Source organism: Brachycentrus maculatus, unplaced genomic scaffold (assembly GCF_059751285.1).
Source record: "Brachycentrus maculatus isolate JH-2025_06_01 unplaced genomic scaffold, ASM5975128v1 h1tg000274l, whole genome shotgun sequence".
In the NCBI taxonomy this organism is placed as follows: domain Eukaryota; kingdom Metazoa; phylum Arthropoda; class Insecta; order Trichoptera; family Brachycentridae; genus Brachycentrus; species Brachycentrus maculatus.
The window spans coordinates 112,027-132,542 of NW_028281025.1; the positions used below are offsets into that span (position 1 = coordinate 112,027).

At 34.9% G+C, this 20,516-nt stretch overlaps 2 protein-coding genes across 4 annotated transcripts in view; one reads left to right on the forward strand and one right to left on the reverse strand.

Annotated features, from left to right (window-relative positions):
- Positions 1–5,685: 5,685 nt before the first annotated feature.
- Positions 5,686–14,367, forward strand: St4 (Sulfotransferase 4). Of its 2 annotated transcripts, none has more exons than XM_088266662.1 (9): positions 5,686–5,933; positions 9,144–9,278; positions 10,537–10,636; positions 10,717–10,825; positions 10,956–11,045; positions 11,294–11,420; positions 12,087–12,181; positions 13,060–13,243; positions 14,184–14,367. In XM_088266662.1, exons 1-9 carry the CDS (start codon positions 5,813–5,815, stop codon positions 14,291–14,293), a joined length of 1,071 nt encoding a protein of 356 aa, XP_088122788.1. In that variant the 5' UTR covers positions 5,686–5,812; the 3' UTR covers positions 14,294–14,367. The 2 variants fall into 2 exon arrangements, with proteins under 2 accessions (XP_088122788.1, XP_088122789.1); XM_088266663.1 differs by lacking the exon at positions 5,686–5,933 and adding an exon at positions 8,344–8,522.
- Positions 14,368–15,272: 905 nt separating this feature from the next.
- LOC148305458 (uncharacterized) overlaps positions 15,273–20,516 on the reverse strand; it is a 165,549-nt gene continuing 160,305 nt past the window's right edge. For both annotated transcript variants that reach the window (XM_088266661.1, XM_088266660.1), the window contains exons 13-15: positions 18,017–20,466; positions 17,468–17,615; positions 15,273–16,845 (exon numbers count right to left, since the gene is read on the reverse strand). In XM_088266661.1, the coding sequence (XP_088122787.1) occupies positions 16,528–16,845; positions 17,468–17,615; positions 18,017–20,466 (2,916 nt within the window). In that variant the 3' untranslated portion in view covers positions 15,273–16,527. The remainder of the gene's footprint in view (positions 16,846–17,467; positions 17,616–18,016; positions 20,467–20,516) is intronic.

Consider the following 20,516-nt stretch of genomic DNA (forward strand, 5'->3'; position numbering starts at 1 on the left):
AATATTATTACGACTACATATAGTCAAATATATATGTAAATGTTTTTTTTTTATGTCAATATATATATATGTATATAATATAATGTTTTGGTAAAAGGGATTATGATTGTTGGATATTACTATCTATTTATAAAGAACGAAAAAAAGTATTTTGTGATTTATGCCTTAATTTAAGTTAATATTTTTTACGAGTGAAAATCATTGAGTGGTGACAAATAAAAGTATTACTAAAATAATGTTGTTTTATTTTATCCAGTTTATAGAGGGAAGAAATCAAACTTTTAGCACATTGTTCCCTGAATGCATGAACTATCCTAGGTGTGACACAAAAGTCGATTTATTTTTTATTTTTTAGCGTATCATGTTCTTTATGCTACTTATTTTGTTGTGCATAAAGTTTTTAACTTTGATAATAGCTACTCAAGCATTATAAATCTAAATACTCAAACGAAAAGAAAACACTACTACTAAATAATTGAAAGAACTCATTTTTGAAATTTTATTGCCACTCTGAATAAAATTTCCTTATTTGCAGTGTGAAGACAGTTCTGCATTCACGTGACAGTATAGGTGACAAAAAAATAATTTGACTTGCATAACCAAATTACACACCTAATTTTACTTTTTTTTTTATTTACATTTTATTTATTTTTAAATCACAATAATCAATAAAAAAAATAGAGATCAAAAGCCAAAATGATCTTCTATCATCTCTCTTAATATTAATTACACTGTGTTACAGTACACTTTATTTTGTTTTTGCACAAAAAACGTATATTTATTTATGCAAAAACAACATGAACACTATAAATATATCAACATGAAGTTATGCACATGTAATAATGCATTGTGCCAGCTTACTTAAATGCTATTTTATTTTGGACATCTCATCAAAGATGAAGAAGAATATGGAAGTCTGGGCATTTACGGGGCATTTTCATTTTTATTATTTAAGCTTATAATTTAACCAGACAATTTATTTACAACATTTTGAGTGTGTCCAAATACTAAAATAAAATAATATGAAAATAACTCCTGTAATTGGAGATAATCCAGATTTTGTGAACAAGTATTTGGACTCACTCAAAATGTTGTAAATAAATTGTCTGGTTAAATTATAAGCTTAAATAATAAAAATGAAAATGGTATTTTCTGGCGTTTCTCATGTGTGTGATTATAATCCAGGATTCGGATCTCACATACTAATATAAGAGTTTCTGCTTAGTAAAAAGCTTCTTTACATCTCACCAATAGATGTCTCTAGTGAAGTTCTAGTGATTCAAGAACAAGGTTTCTAAATTGGTTCATATATACAGAACTTCCAAGAATTTGAGTAGTGTGGTTGTCAATAATGGGTAGAATTGGTGAATGTTACACGTGTGTAAAGTGATCACTTAAACCAGCCTATGATGGTCGTCAGCCCCGTAAATGCCCAGACTTCCATATTCTTCTTCATCTTTGATGAGATGTCAAAAATAATATGAAAATAACTCCTGTAATTGGAGATAATCCAGATTTTGTGAACAAGTATTTGGACACACTCAAAATGTTGTACTTAAATGCTGTTTTATGACAAGTGAATTTTCAATATGAAAATGGTTAAGGAAATTATGTTTTTTAGATACAAAAAGACTTAAATGATCCTGTTATATGTACAAAATGCATTTTTAACGACAGATTCAAGGATGTGGAGCTTTGACTTACCCACCCGTACTTCCTGCCCTAATTAAAAACTCACTTCACTGAGGGATCTTGGATCCTAGGACCGGAATATATTTTTTAGGATACAGATGACGAATGTGGGATAGTGTTTTTTTTATGTCTAGGGATCTTGCATCCCTTATGTCACTGCGTCCATATTAGGTCTATTGTGACCTCCCTCTGTTTCACAGCTCACTCCCAAGACCTACGTGTGTCATGTAACTCACGACCTGTCTTGGTGGTAGGAGCTTCACCTTCTCGGAGTCCAGTAGAGTTCCTCCAAGGATGTGACTTCGTTTGCGAGCGAGTTTGTCACAATTATAGAGAATGTGGATTGGTGTTTTGTTACCCTCCATACAACATCTGCATGCTGAGGAGTCATGTAGTCCAATTTATGTCATGTGTTTCCTCAGTCTGCAGTGTCCTGTCTTGGTTAGGATCCTTATTTGTTTTTTGCTAAGCTTTAAAGCTTCTGTGGTGAATTTCCGCGAGTACCCCATGATCAGTTCCTTTGCGTGTTTCATCCCTGAGCTGTTGGACCAGATCTCTTGGCTCTTGTCCATGGCCCAGCATTTTTAGACTAAACTTGATAGTGCTGAGTGTCAGTCCGCATATGGGCTCAGGGCCCATTGGTGGCCTCTCAGCACCAGTTCTTGCAAGTTTATCGGCAGCCTCGTTGCCCATGACACCACAATGCCCGTGCACCCCAACCAGCCTTACCGCGTTTCTCTCACCCAGGCGGTTTAGAGCCTCTATGCATTCATAGGCTAGTTTAGATCTTATTTCAACGGAGCTTAGGGCCTTAAGTGCCGTCTGACTGTCCGAGAGGATGTAGATCTTTTTGTTACAGTATGATCGGTATAGGTTCATGTGGGCGCACTCCATGATTGCGCTCGATTCAGCCTGAAAAACAGTGGCGTATTCTCCCAGACAAATTGATTTGTTCAGTCTGGGGTGGACGCCAAAGATTCCAGAGCCTGCCCGACCGTATTTTTTCGATCCATCCGTATGCCGTACGATGTCTCCACTTCAAAAGGTGTAGGAATCATTCTCTCGCCATGTCTCCCTTTCGAGTATGTCTGTTGTGTAGTGTTTGACAAAGCTGTAAAGCCACATTCATGGTATCTGATGGCATATCTATGATGGGAGCCATGGGGATAGTGGTTATTAATAATAATAATAATAGCTCACAATACGCGCCCGAGTATATTGCCTTCCGCATGTGGCGCATGGGACTGAACATGCCACTCCGTGTCCTCGTCACTTCTGTTGTGCCGGTAGCCTCGCGCAGAGACCTTCTCCATCCATCTCTGTCTCTAGCCCGCGACTCCCAGTCACCATCAATCCCTGCCAACCTCAATGTGGCGATCAGTTGATCTTTGTATGTACCTCCTGTACTGCCCTCCTCCTATTTCCAATTCCATGCCATTTTCTTTCCTATAAAACATTGGACATTGCTGCTTTATAGGAAAGAAAATGGAGAAAGAATAAATAGAAAGCCAGTATAGCAACAATAATTCGGGCAATAGGGAATCGCATGAACAAGTTTGTGATTTTGTTATTATACTTAACCGACAATTATTAGCTGACTGTGTATTATTATTATTCTTACTCTTATCTGCATCCAATAGTGCATTGTTATCTTGATTGTTAATTGCCTAAAGGCAAGGTGATCAGTCCTGCGCTCCTTGTACCAGTCCAGGGTGATATTAAATAAATATGACGGTGTAAATCACTAACAATTATTTTTAGCCCCTGGCATCGAACCCGGGACCTACAGCTCGGTATCCAAACGCCCCTACCACTACACTACGGAGACGGACAACAATTATTAAAGTGTGGATAATGACGGTTGCACCAGCAGCTTGGACAAACCGCGATCGATTCATTTTCGGTTTCAATACAAAAATACGGCAGCTGTGTCGCCTGTGTGTGTTCAAAAGGAGTCAAAATGATATGGCGTGAATAAAAGAATGATTAATATAAATAGACGCACCAATGAGTCCATTCGCCAGGAACTACGCTTGGATGGCTTGTCTCTGGCCAATATCTGTACCCGACGGATTCTCCAGTTCTTTGGACACGTTGCGCGTGGCAACGAGGATAGCCTGGAACGCCTAGTTGTGATCGGTAGCCTGGAGGGAAAGAGAGGGAGAGGAAGATCCCCCACACGATGGACCGATCAAATTAAGGCAGCAGCAGGCACCTCAGTGGTTGGAGCGCTACGTGCAGCGCAGTCAAGGGATAACTGGAGAAGAGTCATTGCTTCTGCAAGGGTCACAACCCTCAGCAATGAGGATTAAGACGGAGAAGAAGAATATAAATTTTAACTAGATCTTGAATGGAGAATAATATCAGTTTGTTTTGTAGCATAAGGTTATGTAAAATCGACACATTTATGCGATAAGAAAGCGGTCAACCTTTTCATTTAGATGTGTTATGTACTATGTTGTAACACATCACGTCGTGAGATGAGTGTTAATCGGAGTATTATAAAATAAATATCATTACATTATCTGCCAGGCTTTGGATTATCCAAGTTCAATCTTTTAACCAGTTTGTGAAAGCGGCAGAGGATTATAATATTATGTAATACAAAGCAGAAAAATAAAATGCGAATTATATAATGTAATAAATTGGTAAATCAGGAGTGTCCAGCGAATGGCGCGTGTCGGAAAACGTTAAAATAAACGCGCCTAATTTGAATTAAATGACATCCCGTTAATGTTTTCAAAACTTGTTTTTTTTATAAACTCACAATCCAGTTTGACCAAATGACGCCTGGTTGTGCTCTTGATTTTAAAGGATTCTTTCGATTCGGAATTGCAAATGGAATCTTTCAATTTTATTTTCTGGGCCTTGATAGGAATATGAAATACGAATAATATTGATATATTATTCGTATTTTAGTTTAATACATTATCAATATCGCTCACTCCTTTCAAGAACGTCATAAATCAAAAATCGTCATTTTTCAGTTGTGCATGTTTTCAGAATGCCCAGAAAATGTACTATATCCCAGCAAAAGTGGCATATTTTTAACTTAATATTTACCCGCTATAGGGCAGAAAGTGTTGTTTTTGTATTTTGAAGAAAAGGTATTGTTTAATTATTTTTTTTAACATACTAAATATTTTTCAAATGGAGAAAAAACCTTCAGGTTTTACCTAAAAAGATCTGTTGTACAGTAAAAACATCAATAAGTGGCTTTATATTTATTTTCAACACATTGTATTATATTTTTAAACTTTAAAAACGCTCTCCTGAACAATCAAGTTTTTTTTATTTATGACGTTTTTGAAAGGAGTGAGCGATATGTGCTTCCCGTCAACATGTATCTTTTATTATTAACATTATTATATTGCCTTTAATCATTTATATATATATATATATACAATAACATTATGTGTTACGAGGAAAAAAGAATATTTACGCGTAAAGGGGTACGAATATACATTGAGCCATTGCTGCTAATCATCTTTTTCTCCCATATATTTTCGTCTCCTACTGCTTCTCAGCTATTTCGTTTTTCATATAGCAGTAATTTCCTTCACCCTGAGCCCCTTTATTGTTTTCTGTATCCTATCAAATACATTTCACTAATTCCAAAAATCTGAAGCGCTAGTCTATTATAATATTTGATCGCGTTAACACCGCGTCCATCCGATGCAGTGGCCTATGTACCACTTGGGTGCAGATAAGGGCCAGAAGGCGAAGATAATATCTTAAACTTATCTTATACTTAAAGTAAGGTAGTAGATATAATTATGTGGTATTTTTTATAAGATGTGGAAAGAAAATAAAAAGGTACCTCGCATCTTCACGTGATTATACAACAATGCCATTTAAATTTAACGTTAAAATCAAAACAACCGGTATATAATTCTCAGCCTTGGTCACTGTCTCGTAAGAGATCCCAAATAATTTCCAAATTCCTCGACCGCTTTCACTCTTGACTCAGATTTCTTTTCCGTCAACGGATTCAGTCGCTGTTTGGTGCTCAAACTCGGTGGATTAACGAGTCAAGTAGAAGTTGAATGTTGTTCTGGTCATAAACACACCTGTGTTGAGTGTCAAGTTTTAGTGTAAACTGGAAGGTTTTGCCGCCAACATGAGCTCCGATAACACCGGCTCCTCGAGTTCTAGCGCGATGTGTAATAACAATGAATTTCCATACGAAATCAAATTTGTGGATAAGAAAATCAATGAGCAACTGCTAAAAGATTTCACAGGTAAGCGAATAATTCCTCTTTATTGAATACTAACAATATTCTAACTGGACTATTTAAAAAAATACCATCAAGCTATAAACATAACTAGCATGTTTTCCTTTATTCTAGTGTTATAATTTTTTGTTTTTGTTTTAGTTCATGGTCTAATCAATAAAAAATAATTATGTTCAATGGAAAAATCATTTAATAATTAAATCCGTGTATTTTATGTCTGGTAAATTCCAATTAATTACCCGAAAATAATATTTACATAGAATACACAAAATATCGTTTAATTTTTTATTGTGGGGGGAAGATAGACATTGATTACCTACGTACGAAAGTTAACGTTTTAACATTACTTCTATTCGGGAAAAATAAACATTCATCAATTTTGTATTTGGTATTATTATTAAATTCCCGACAATACTGATCGATTGTCGGTTTTGAAAATCGTCAGATTCCTTTTAAATAAAAGTCCAAAAGTAAATATAAAGTTTCTCATTAACTTTGTACTCTGATTCCAGCCTAAAGCTGGGATTCCATATTGAAAACACTATGTAATATTTTGTAGATAACTTTACTTGTATTCGTTGAAAAACAAATGCATAATTTTCTTTTCAATGCCATGAACTACTCGAATACTGATTGGCAGCCGCTTTTAAAATCCTAAAATTAAGAGGAAAAGTTAATGTTTTCAACACCAATTAATTAAAGCGTCATCTTTTTACTGTAATGCCAGCATAGTTGGGAATAATATTTAAATTACATACGTAAACTCAATAATGGCTAACCTTTAGCATTATGTATAATATTTAAAATAGTTTTTGTTATTTTCATTAAATTTCAGTTACATTTTTATGTCCTCTAAGTACTTGACAAACAAAATACGTAATACCGTTTATTAGCGTTTGAATTTGGATGCTACAATATAAGAACATAGCAAAACCGGTTATCCTGTTGAAGATGTTAGTAAAACTCCAATAAAAATTATTGGGTGTGTATGTACTACCGCGTCTTATTTTTTATTGGTTTAAAATAATAGGTGTCTACTTTGTACATACCTGTATTCAAATATCCAGGAGATGTTACACTCCCAGACTTCCGCCCTCCCCTTATAACGTCCTTTGAATTTTCCTAATATAATTTTAATTACTATTGTAAATTAATATTTTATTAGGAAAATCAAATTCAGGAAAAAAAACATTAATAGCATCAAGTTTAGGTTTTTTCAATTTTCCATTTTACCCGCAGTACAAAAACACGTTTTTACGCGTTTTAATCGCTTATGCTATACCATACATAATATCATATATTATGTAATTAATGAAGTCATTTATATCCGCGATTCGAGAATCGACACTGACACACTAAAAAATGTATTTAAATGTAATGTACGTTTAATACCTACCTACTCGCCTGTCTTATGAAAATTGGTATCGTATCCCATTTAATTTTTTGTACGTTTCCACTTTATCTTTTGGTGTTTTTTAATTTATACAGATTAATTAAAAAGTTATAATTTTTTTGATTAATAATACCGCATCTTTTGTTTTGTCATGTAGATAAATACAACGCCAAACAAGTAAGTATATTTATTTGCCCCCCTCCCCAGGAATCGAACCCGGAACCTCTAGTATGGTGGCGAAATACAACTAACACAATGCACAGATATTCCTGTTTTTTATGAGACGATTTTTGCCATACGCGCTTAAACTCAGGCTTTAAAAAATATAATGGATGATGATTTCTATAGGTTCATACGTACCTCCACTTTTTTTTAAATGTATGTATATATTGTTATGATATGCAAATCATTCAAAAATGTAATTTTTTTTTGTTTTTTAAACTTAATTTTTTTAATTAAAATAAAATATCACATTCTCAACCTTTTAAAACAAATAATTTCTCGTATGAAAATGGAAATAATATGAACATAATTTTTTTGGTATATACGTTTATATTATCTGTACCTATATCAGGTCAGATACGAGGAATGAGAACTTTACAATTTTTTGCAGGCAAAATGTTTAAGAGAATTAAAAAGTATTTTATTTTCATTCAGTTTCAATAAGAATATTTTTTTTAAAAACAAAAATTTTCAAATGAGTTTTAGCTCGTATTTTTCAATTCGAATTTTAAAATTTATTTTGATATTTTTTTCATACTACATATTAATTTCAAGTATGATCTTAGGAAAAAGCATAGAAAATATTTCAAAATTAAGCACATGTAGCTCAAACCATAAGAAACTAGTACGATTATTTAAAATAAAAATAAAATTGTGAAATTTTGGCAAATATCTCCATATAGTTCCAAATAACAAGAAAATTTAAGAAATTTCTGTTGGGCGTTTTCGGTAACAGAGCCTTAAACACGTTTGCAGAAAGTTGAAAGTGAATTTTTCACTTTCGCTCATGTGCAATTATTATTAGGTACATACATAACATACGATATAAAAATAAATGGCGAAACTATATCGTTTAAGTGAGCGATTCTCCGAAAAAATATAATTTTAATAATTTGTGTAATAACATTGAAAATCATATATTTATATGTATTTACTATGTAAAACAATTCAGGAAAGAATCCTACATAAATTTCATGAAGGTAACTTATTAATTTTAACCGTAGATGTCGCAGACAAAATTTAACTTAATAAATGTATTTGATATTTTCAATTTAAACATATAAAAGAAATTTCAGTAATGTGGTTGTCAATCATGGGTAGAATAACAAACAAAAGTGAAGAGTAAGTCAATGTATTTATTGATTTGGCGTTTAATTTGTAGAACTCCATTTCAATTTATGTATTAATTTTAAATCAAACACAGATTTTTTGAGTCTACTAAGTTGTGTTTTATTAACAAAAACACATAAAAAATTAATATTGTGATAATTGTTTCGCCTAGTTATTTTCAAACTAATGTGAAAACTAAGCGAAAATTAGGCAAAACTAGGCGAAACAATTGTCACAATATTAATTTTTTATGTGTTTTTGTTAATAAAATACAACTTAGTAGACCCAATAAAGCTGTGTTTGATTTAAAATTAATACATAAATTAAATCAATGTATAAAGCAATCACTTAAACCAACCAATAACAAGTCGTCAGTTCTGTAAATGATCACACTTTTATATTCCCATCTCAATAGACTTTATTCATTTTTGTCGAGATATCCATTATTTTCTATAGTTTAATATAAGTATTTTTGTGGTTTTTTTTTTCAGGAGAAAGAACTGGATTTGTTCAAGTCGGAGAAGAGAAATGGTTTCTGCCAAGCAAATTTGTAGAAGCTTCGAAGAGTTTATACAATTTTGAAGTAAGACCTGATGACGTTTGGATAGTTACATATCCTAGATCAGGTATTACATTTTTTAAAATTGTGTTACTGTCATTATTTTTTTCACAACTGGGTTATTTTTATGCTTTATACTTCATGAACCACTAAGAAAATATCCCCTCTTTTGGTTTTTAGATAAAATAAAGTAAATCAAAATGTTCATAAACATTTTATTTAATTTGTTCAATATACACCAGGACCTTTGCCCACCCATGTCTAGAATGGGCGTACCAAGTGGATATTCCTGTGCCAGAAAGGATGCTTTTACCTAAATTGCGTGACAAAGCTTTTTACTTGTCATTAAACAAATCTCGACAAACCAAAATATTTTATTTCTTTAAAAAAGTTGAAAAAAGTCTTTTATACCTTTCACAATACATATTTATTTTATTTGATAAAAATACCCTAGAGATTCTCTGTACTATAATCCGAACGCTCCACTAGTCCGAACAAAGAGTAAATATTCGGCATTCGGATTATATAGGTCCTGTTATATTTGTACATCTAATAAAGAAACAAACTTCTCTCCACACTTGGTGAATGCCCACAGCCTACATTCTACCTTAAAGTTAACTATGGGTGAAATTGATAGCATTAACTCTTTTATAGATACATATGTATAAAACTCAATACAGTATCTCCTCAGGAACAAGCATATTTCACTTTACACCCAGAAATACAAAAAGCTTTCTTTTTGATTAATTAAATTCATATTTACATAACCATAATGTATGTAACTTGTTAAAATAAAACTAAAACATTGTTTTTAACCAATTTTATTTTTGGTACTTTTCTCCAACTGGCTTAGAAAAGAACCTTGTCTTTTTCAGGGATGGATTTATACATATCAATTCTTATATCCACACATATCCATCCCTGAAGATGACAAGGTACTTGTCGAAATCAGTTTGAGAAAAGTAAACGTAGAAAAGTATTTTATAAAATATATAGCACAAAGTATCTGCAAAAAATATTCAAGAAATAATATTTATGTATCTATTTTATTACCACTTTGTTGGCTAGACCCTAATTAGTATACTTCTTAGGGTAGTATACTAGTCATAAGTAACCGCAAACCCAACTCCGATCTGTACAATGTTTTTTGGCGTCTAGCGCTGTACCAAAAGTAAGCAAATAGAGCACTTATAAGCATCTCTTGTTCTCTACCAACAGTATCTTAAAGACGCTTTTAAGCGTTTCCCGCAAACAATGTGTTAATTAATGTAGGATATATAATTACATGTGTATATATTTTACATGTTCCTTATATCTATTTATAGGAACCACATGGACTCAGGAATTAGTTTGGCTTGTGGCTAGAGATTTGGATTACACTGCCGCTTCGGAAACTCCACTTACAAAACGTTTTCCATTCTTTGAGTAGGTATTCATATTAAATATAATACGTATTCAACATATATTGTATTTTTGTTTTTAATTTTAGATATTCTTTATTTTAGGTTCAGTATTTTCATTCATGATGAAACTAAAAAGGAATTTCTAGCAGAGAATGCACATGACCCTATTAAACTAGGTTTGGTAGAAGAAACTTGCATTCCTTTATGGGAGGTAAGTAGAAAATGCCATTTTTAACTGAGAGAATTTAATGGGCTTTGCTAAAATATAATAGTACCATATACCCATCTAGATTAGTTATTGCCACTAAAATAAATATAAATATGTACGTTTCCTTTTAAAGATATTGGAAAAATCGAATTCACCAAGATTCATCAAGACACACCTTCCGTTTTCATTACTTCCACCAACAGTACTTACCTCTGGATGCAAGGTTAGTACATAAAAATAAAAACTTGATTTTCAAAGCATGCATGACCTTATTTGTTTCCACTACATCAAAAAAATAGTGCAAAAACCCGATTGTTTATGGATTTACAATGAAAAAAAAAACCTGACATGCCCTTTGCCAGGAATTGAACTCAGGACTACATACTTGCTAGTTAAATGTGTTAACTACTACACTATGGAAGCAGACTTGAGAACCTGACCTACTTTGAACACCGCATTTAATGTTTTTAGGTAATTTATGTGGCTAGAAATCCCAAAGATGTCGCAGTATCATTTTATCACCTTAATCGATTAATAAGGACACAGGGATACCTTGGAGACTTCCCTAAATACTGGAATTATTTTCAGAACAACTTGCGTAAGTTTTTATTTTATTTTAATTCATAACTAAAATTATTTCCCAAAAATAGATTACATATCCACTGAACACCTACAAATTGAGAAGAGAAATTGCTAGTGGTAGAATATTCATAATCCCATTAATTTAAAGTACTCCGCATAACACAATATCTTCTTCTAACCCTTATCTGCACTCAATGGTACGTAGGGCACTGCATCATATTGACAGTGTTATCTTGATTGTTTTTTACATGAAGGTAAGGTGAAATTAATTAATTAATTTCTAATACAATAAGGTAATTCTGTGCTCCAAAATTCTTCTTCTCCGTCTTATTCCTCATAACTGAGGGTTGAGACCCTTGTGGAAGCAATGACTCTTCTCCAGTTATCCCTTGACTGCGCTGCACGTAGCGCTCTAACCACCGAGGTGCCTGTAGCTGCCTTCATAATATCATAGAGAAAAATCACTAACATTTATTTTTACCCCCCCTTCCCTGGGAATCGAACCCGAGGCCTTCAGCACGGTAGCTTAGCACTACGGAAGCGGAGAAATATTGTACCACAGAGATTTCAAAATCAACATGATCAGTGTCTTATTCTTAATTAACTTAAAAATGACTTTCAATCTTGAAATTTTTTGCCCGCAACATTAATTAGATATCTGAGACATGTTTTCCTTTTATAGACCATTGGACACCTTACTGGTCTCATATTAAGCAAGGATGGAATCTTAAGGACCACCCCAATGTGCTATTTATGTTTTATGAGGAAATGAACAAGGTAATATTTTTCCTATATTGATTGATAGTACCTATATAATCTTTTAATTACTCCGCATCATTAACTGATTTACAATTTATTACAATAAATCCATCTCTGGGCACTTATGCCCACAATGAAAAAGTGCCATAGCGCAAGGTCGTGAAATTTGTTTTCCAGTTTTGCAATTGAATATTCCAATCTATTGATTGTAATTTATTACATCAAGAATCTTATCCATTTTGGTATTTAGAGAAAATGTAGCCAACATTTTAGGTGTGTCGAAATACTCGTTCACAAATCTGGATTATCTCCAATTATAGGAGTTATTATTCATATTATTTTTTGACATCTCATCAAAGATGAAGAAGAATATGGAAGTCTGGGCATTTATGGCTGCCCAGACTTCCATATTCTTTCATTATTCAGCAGTCACTTTGTGGTCATGGTGTTTAAAAATGATGCGGAATGCATCGAAACACGTGTCACAGTAGATTTTAAGAAATAGTGGTATTTACTAAGTAAAACATTAATTAAAAGTTCCATATTCTTCTTCATCTGCCCAGATTTCCATATTCTTCTTCATCTTCAAATGCCCAGACTTCCATATTCTTCTTCATCTTTGATGAGATGTCAAAAAATAATATGAAAATGTAGTCAGTTTAACTTTATGTCTAAGAAATTGATGTGCATTATACAGCATTCTTTTTTATAACTATACACCATTCACACTAAATTATTTCGCACAAATTATCAATTTTCGGATGACGACATACTTGGTTGGTAAAGTCAACAATATCATCCTGAAAACATTCAGAAATATACTTTAGTGTGAATCCACCATAAATAAGATGATGTATGGTTAAATTAACTATGTATTTCGAATTTGATTTTTACAGGATTTACCAGAAACAATCAGGAAGGTGTCAACATTCTTCAACAAATCGTATAATGCGGATCAAGTACAAAAACTCGCTAACCATTTGAGTATAGAGAACTTCAGAAATAACCCTTCAGTGAACTATGATGTCCTCAAAGATCTGGGAATTTTGAAAACAGGAGAGCAGGCGTTTATCAGGAAAGGTATAAAAATCAAAACTTTTCTTTATCTTTCTATATCTAATCATGCAAAGGGCACTACAAAGGATTGATGCATCCATAACCTAAGCATATATTTATACTTTATTGATAAGTAATGACCCTTTCTTAGTATATCTGTTTTTATTCTACAATTGGGACCATATTATCCTAGTTCATATATGGACAAATTCTATCATTGAAACAAAATAAGTATTCTCCAATTTATTTTTAAAAATAAGACTATCCGTAGGATCTGTTTACTTCTTCTCATAGGGTCTTTTATGTTTTTGTACATTTTCTGTAATTCTAAATTCACAATTCATGCATTCATAAAATACCATCTTGGGTAAAACCACCATTAAAACCACTCTTTATTAATTTTGTCACATAAATTAATTGTGATTACTTGTTTTTAACAATATTGGTTAATTAGTAATCTATGTTATAGTAACAACTTAAACCTATCCATGAGTATGGCCGTATATGTACAGCTAAAAATTCCTCAAATGAGTATGGCGGTCATACATGTACGGACATTTATATCTAAAATGGCTCTTGTACTGCCATCTGTGATTGTATTTAAACAATTTTGTAATCACAAATCAAATCATGTTTACTGGTGTAAATAAAATAAAAATTTCAAGAAAATATGTTGCTTATAGCATCGACTATGATTTAAAATTATAATTTTTTTTTAAACTCACTCCCCAGACACAGTTTTGTCCGCAGAAACTCACTCCCAGACAGATTAAATATGTATAAGAAAAACTCATTCAAAAGCAGTTTAGCTTTCAAGAACTAAATCACCGATAAGCTAAAGATACTAGAAGTCAAACATCAATATTTTTGCAATCAATTGCAACTTCACATCAATCTCTTTATAGTTATAATCTTTAGGACAGTATAAAAGTTACTAATTTTGTAAAATTATTTCTCATTCCAGGAAAAAATGGCGGATGGACAGAAGAATTCACAAAAGAATTGAGTGAGCAAGCGGACAAATGGATAGCTGAAAATCTCAAAAATACTGATATAAAATTTCCATCAATATAATTTATTTTTTTATATCTCAGAGTGAACTTACCGAAATTGAGATCATTAAAATATAATGATTTTTACCACATCTACATTCTAGTTATTATTTTCAGAGTACAATGGAGAATGTCAAGCGTGATTTGCATGACTATCAAATCATAATTATAAAACCAATCAACATATGTGTTCGCCTACTTTCAAAATCCGCCAGATCCAATTTTATAAGATTTTAAAATAAATACTCTATCGGAATGCTAATTGTGGGGTTTATTGTTTAAAATATTTATATATTTGAAAACCCTGCTAAAAATACTTAAAAACAGCGTTGTATTTCAAATTCCGCTATATTCATGGAAATTAGCTTCTGACCCATATCGGAGAGCGGGGGTTAAGTCAAAAATTAAAATGACGTCATTATCGGTTTGTCTCGTGTATTTTTTTTAATAACTGAAAAAAAATGGTCTCTATCTTATAATATTTTATCTAAAGATAGACATATCTTTTAAACATAAATGTTGCCGGAGAACTTTGCATTTTTTGTAAAATCGACTTACATGGATCTGGCGGATTTTTAAAGTATGTGACACATATATGTATACATCACATCTCAAGAGTTGTCCACTTGCAAACCACGTTATGTTAAAAAATTAAGTTTTTTAGGCAATGATGGCGATTTGAGCTTTTTTTGAGAGATTTTTGAAAGCGAATTGTCGATCAGCATAGTGAGTTTTGCAAGAGTTTTGATTTTCATATTCTATTTTATTCTTAAATTAACGAGTTTTGGCAGATTATGTTAAACATAGACGTTAAAATTTTTAATTTAATATTTTATTTATGTGGATTACTCAATTTACAAGTGCACTTTAACTTTTATTGAAGAGGGCTAATAGTGGATGAGGATGAAGGATGTATGTCATTACAAAACATCCTATGTTGCATGATTGTGGCAATGGGTAAGATAATAAATGTGGGCTGAGGTCCAGGAAATAAAAAAGAATTGTTTTTCATGTTTTTATTAAATAATAATAATACAAAAAGTAATAAATTAGGACAGCTGAAATAATTGCTAGCAATAATAGTAGACACATTATAAAACATCAGTTTGTTCAATATCCGCGTAAGTTCAAAAGTACAGAGTAAATATTTTCCTTAATAATATATTGAGAGTGCACCAATATGTTAACAGGACACTGAATGCAATAACTCTATCCGATGCTAAACCTTCCGTAGGTATCCTCCCTCACTCCTAGCAGAGCCAAACATATAACAACTCGCGAGAGCATTGCACGATAGCACCTTAATTGAAGAAATGACATTAGGCGGAATCCATAAAAGCAAACGTATCTATTTACAGAACATTATATTCACAGTGTACCGGGAGTGGAATATCGAGTGATGCAACTATGTCCAGAGTGTCCATAACCCCTTTATATTTAGATTTAAATGTAGTTTATTAAGAGGCAGCGTATAAAATTTTAAATATAACATTGTTACGAACAAAGCGATGTCAATCATCTTTTCCATAAGATTGACCAGCGTTTAAAACTTAAATTAAAACTAAATAGGATAAAATTTTATATTTTCTTTTAATATTTTTAACTCTAATAAAAAACAACCGCAACTTAAACAATTATTAAGGCGCATAGTAGTGAGTTATGTATGTTCTCCTACGTAAGAATTAGAAATATTTGTATATTTAATAATAAGCCGGTAAGCCGAGGAATTGTAACAATACCATTCAACACGAGACAATAGCACACAAGTCTTTCTGTATTATTTAGGTATAAAGACAAACATCTACACAGACAATCGGGGAATCCAACGGTTCCTTCCTCCGACACATTCAAACATTCAGTTCAATCAGTTAAAGTAGTGTACATAACCTAACCTAACTCCTCCTCGCTTCTCCGCAACTGCGATACTCTGACCATCGTAAAGATATAAAATCAAGGGAAACAGCCATATTCAAATAAAAGATAACTACATCACTTCGTCAATTCAGACTTATTACATTTCTAGAAACTCGGGAGTGTCATTGAAAGTTATCATTTTTAAAACATGTAAAAATGCAATTCGGTCCAATCAAACTTTTAAGTAAATGTTATACCATTCCGAAAGATATAACACCATTAAAACTATAACAAATCTTCAAGAAACAATATTTAACATAAACCGGATAATTTTTCAAAATTCAATACATCGCAATCTTCTTTCTTTCAAAGTGAAAATACTATGTGGTGGAAGAATTGTGTTCAGTCTGCCGCCGCGTCGATTATGGGAAGCAAGGAGTTGTCCACCTGCTCGGGCGACGTGTCCTTCATGGGCAGGTCGGTGATGAGCGGACTCCCGTTCATGCACAGCTCCTCCTTCATCTCCTTCATGGACTTGTCCAGGGAGCCGTTGAGCTTCTCGGAGCCACCCTTGCTGACCTGCTTCACGGTGGTCGTCTTGGTGGTGGTCTTGGTGACACTGCTCTTGGTGGTGGCACTGGTCGGTCTCTTCATGGGAGAGATGTTTGTCTTTGTTACGGTCGTGGTCGTTGTCGTTTTCATCGTAGGTTTTGTTGTGGTCTGAAATGATTTACAAAAATTATTAGAAAAAAAAACATACAAATTGTATAAAAGGCAGCTAAAGGATGGCAAAATAAATATTTCATATGCAAAAACACCAAATTTGTCAAGTTGACAGTACATCAGGTTTCCTTTTTTGTAAATGTCATCAAACTGTATTAAAATCAAATTACAACTTTTTTTTTTAAAAAGATCAAAATATGTCCATATAGTGACTCCTATTTAAAAAAAAAAAAAAAGAAATATGTGTTAAGAAGCGCAACATTCAACACCTAACTTTAAATTAAAAAGCATCAATCTAACGTAAGGTATGGAATTTCTCCAAATTAAGTTTTACAGATTTTCTTTTCTTTTTTTTTTCTTTCCAAACCCGTCTAAAAAGAATTTATGGACCCCGAGAATTCTACGATGGAGACCTTGGGAGAACAAAAGAGGTGTCGGAAGACCCCAAAAGAGATGGTCCGACGACATAGTTGCTGTGGAAGGTAAAAACTGGCTGCAAGCAGCAACCAACCAGAGCTAATGGAAAGGAGGGAAAGAGGCCTTTATCCAGCAGTGGAGGTCAGAGGGCTCATGAAGAAAAAGAAGAATGTCTTCTTAGAATACAGAATAAAATATTAACCTTGGTGTCTGTCCTGGTGGATGAGATGGCCGTGCGCGGAGCCGGCGTGGGTCTGGCAGAGAGCTGCTTGTTGGTGGTTTCCTTGGCCAACTTCTCAGCTGCCGGAGTGACTTTAGTTGCTCCTCCACTCGGTTTACTGATTGGGGCCCTGGAAGAACATCTTTCGGTACAATATTGGAAAATGGCGTTACATATTTTGGATTGGAATACCAAGATATTTTTTAAATTTAAAATATTAAAATCAAAATTTATTTGAATCTACCAAGTAATATTTATAATTTTTTTAAATATCAAAAATAAAAATTTGTGATGATTGTTTCTCATAAGACATCATCAAACTTTGTAAACTCTGAGTTCTACAAATTAAATGCCAAATCAATAATTAATTTTTAAGACAAAATATGCAAAAGAACATTTGAATTACAATAATATAAATATGATTAGAGCATTTGTTTGAACAAGAACAAGAAGTCACAGCACAATTATTTTTTTTACAATTGAGAAAGTAACGATTTTAGTAATAGACAAGAAAGTTTAAAAAATAAATACCTGGTAATTGGTGCAGGCCTCGGTTTGGGAGCTGCGGCAGCGGCGGTGGTGGCTGCGGCCGGGCGGGGGGCGCTGGCTGGCCGAGCCGCCGCAGGGCGCGGGGCCGGAGCCTTGGGGGCTGCTGCTGGTTTGGGAGGCGCCGTGGCCGGGCGCGGAGCCGCCGCTGCGGGTTTGGGAGCCGGCTTGGCGGCCACGCTGCCCGGAACAGGCCTCCTGATGGGCTCTCTCTTAACCTCCCCGTTCACGGGGGGCTTCTTTTCCGCTAGCGGCGCCGCCTTTGCGGGCAACGTAGCCTTCGGTTTGGGAGCTGCGGTAGTCTTAGTCACAGCGGGTTTTACCGGCGACGTCGCGGTCTTAGGAGCGGGCTTGGCGGCTGCCGGCTTAGGGACTGGAGCGGTTTTAGCTGGGGCACTTGCGGGTTTGGCAGTTAGAGAAGTCGGTTTTTTAGCAGCCGTCAATGTCGACATTTTAGGAGCGGCCGGTTTAGTCGGAGATACGGCGGCCTTTACGGCTGTCGGGGTCTTTTTGACTGCACTGGCGGATTTAGCTTTGGGTGGCGCTTTCTTGTCATCCGATACGACCGACGCCGTTACTGCGGCCACCGCAGTGGCGACAGCTGCAGAAACTGCCAGAGGAACCGTGACATTATCTTCCTCAGGTGTAGGGACTATCTCTTTCGAAAGTTCCGTCTCCAGTTTCGCGGGAATATCAACCGAGGGACTTGTTTGGAATCCATTAAGCAAATCGTGGGAGGCCGACGTGACTTCGACAGGAATTGACTCCACTTTGTTAACTATGTCATTAAATTGTTCAGTAACTCTGTCCAGACAGTGATCGACTTTTACATCTTCATTTTGGTGTCCTAATTTGTCCTCCACTAAGGTATTGATTAAGGTTTCAGTATTATCCAAAATTTGATTAGCCTCCTTTTCGGCAGCTTCAAAACTATAATCGATATTGAAATCATTAGCTTTAATATGTTCGCTATTCTCCGGAGCCAGTTTACAGAAATCATCATCGGCTGGAATAAGTTTTTGCAGTTGCTCTCCGGTTTCGAGCAATGGTTTACATATTTCATTTTCTGCAAAATCTTCCATATTTTTTACATTTTCGACAACACTGGACTCCACGAATTCGCAAATTTGTTCCACCGCCGGCTGGACATTGAGAATGGTACTATCAACCTTCTCCTTAAAATCTTCAAACGCATTAGAAGATACAAAGTCCATGTTTTGTTCGAATCCCGTATTGCATACAAACATGTTTTGGTGATCAAAAGCATTAGGTTTCTCTTGGGTTTCCACTTGGTTGAAGAACGTTCCAAAATCTTTATGTTCGTCGGGTTGCGGGGAGTGGGAGACGGGGAGGTGGAAGGCTTCCGGTTCGGGAGAGAGAACTGGTTCGGGGGACAGCGCTACTGTGGAATGTTCAAATGGTATTTCCGGTTCAGGTTGAACTTCGAGCTCGGGACTGAGGTTTTCTGGCTCTGGATACTGAGAGGTGACCTCCGGAGTCGCCGTTCTAAGTTCGGGAGTTTCCACTCTGAGTTCGGCAGATTCGAATACGAGTTCAACCGGTTCGGGGGAAAGCGGCATTCCCTTGTCATGTTCGGGAGAGTGAGCAGGCGGTTCGGGAGAGAAAGCAGAATGCTTAGAAATGTGACATAAATCGTCTACTTCCAAAGGAGAAGGAACAGGAGAAGACGCTTCTGCGGAAAATGCAGAATCGTGACTGATCACATTCTCCGCTTCCTCGGGATGCAACAGATCGTGATGTTCTTCTTGCTCGCTGGGTTCGGTTAGCTGACTGACGTTATCACTGATCGGAGATTGCGCATCTTCCGGAAGTTCCGTATCCGCCTTCTCGAAGATCAGCTGGCTCGACGGCCTGTTGATTTCAATATCGATGGAATCCGTCATTTCATTAGTCACAGCATTATCGAGATCGGAAATAGCGGCGTTGATTTCATGAGGAGTAACGTCGGACCGGTCGTCTTGTCTGTCCATAAAAGGGTTCATTCCGCATATCAAAGCTTGGACTGAGTTATCGGGTATCGGTCTATCGTTACCGAAATCCTCGTCACTATCGTTGGGAAGAGTTTGAACGGCGTTAAGATCGAAGGGATTGTGCGCTACCTCGCTAGTATCCTCATCCTTTTCTTGATAGAAGGACATGCTCATCGGATCGCGCTCCTTATTTTTCAGTCTTTCGAATAATTCTTCGTCGATTCCCTCATCCTCGAAGGCACGATCGGTGTTGGAAGTATAATCTACTTGTACATCGCAGAAGTCTGTAGTATCTTTCTGTACCCTGTCAAATTCGGCCAAATTCACCACTTCCGCAGCGGAATTCAATCGACTCTCCACGTCGCTGTCTCCGAAATCTAGTCCCTCTCCGTGCTTTTCGTTGCCATGGAGCGTTTCCTTAAGATTTTCCTGAGAAGACATCGCCTGGAAAAGCACAAGCAAGATAAATAAAAATTGAAAACTACACAAAAGAT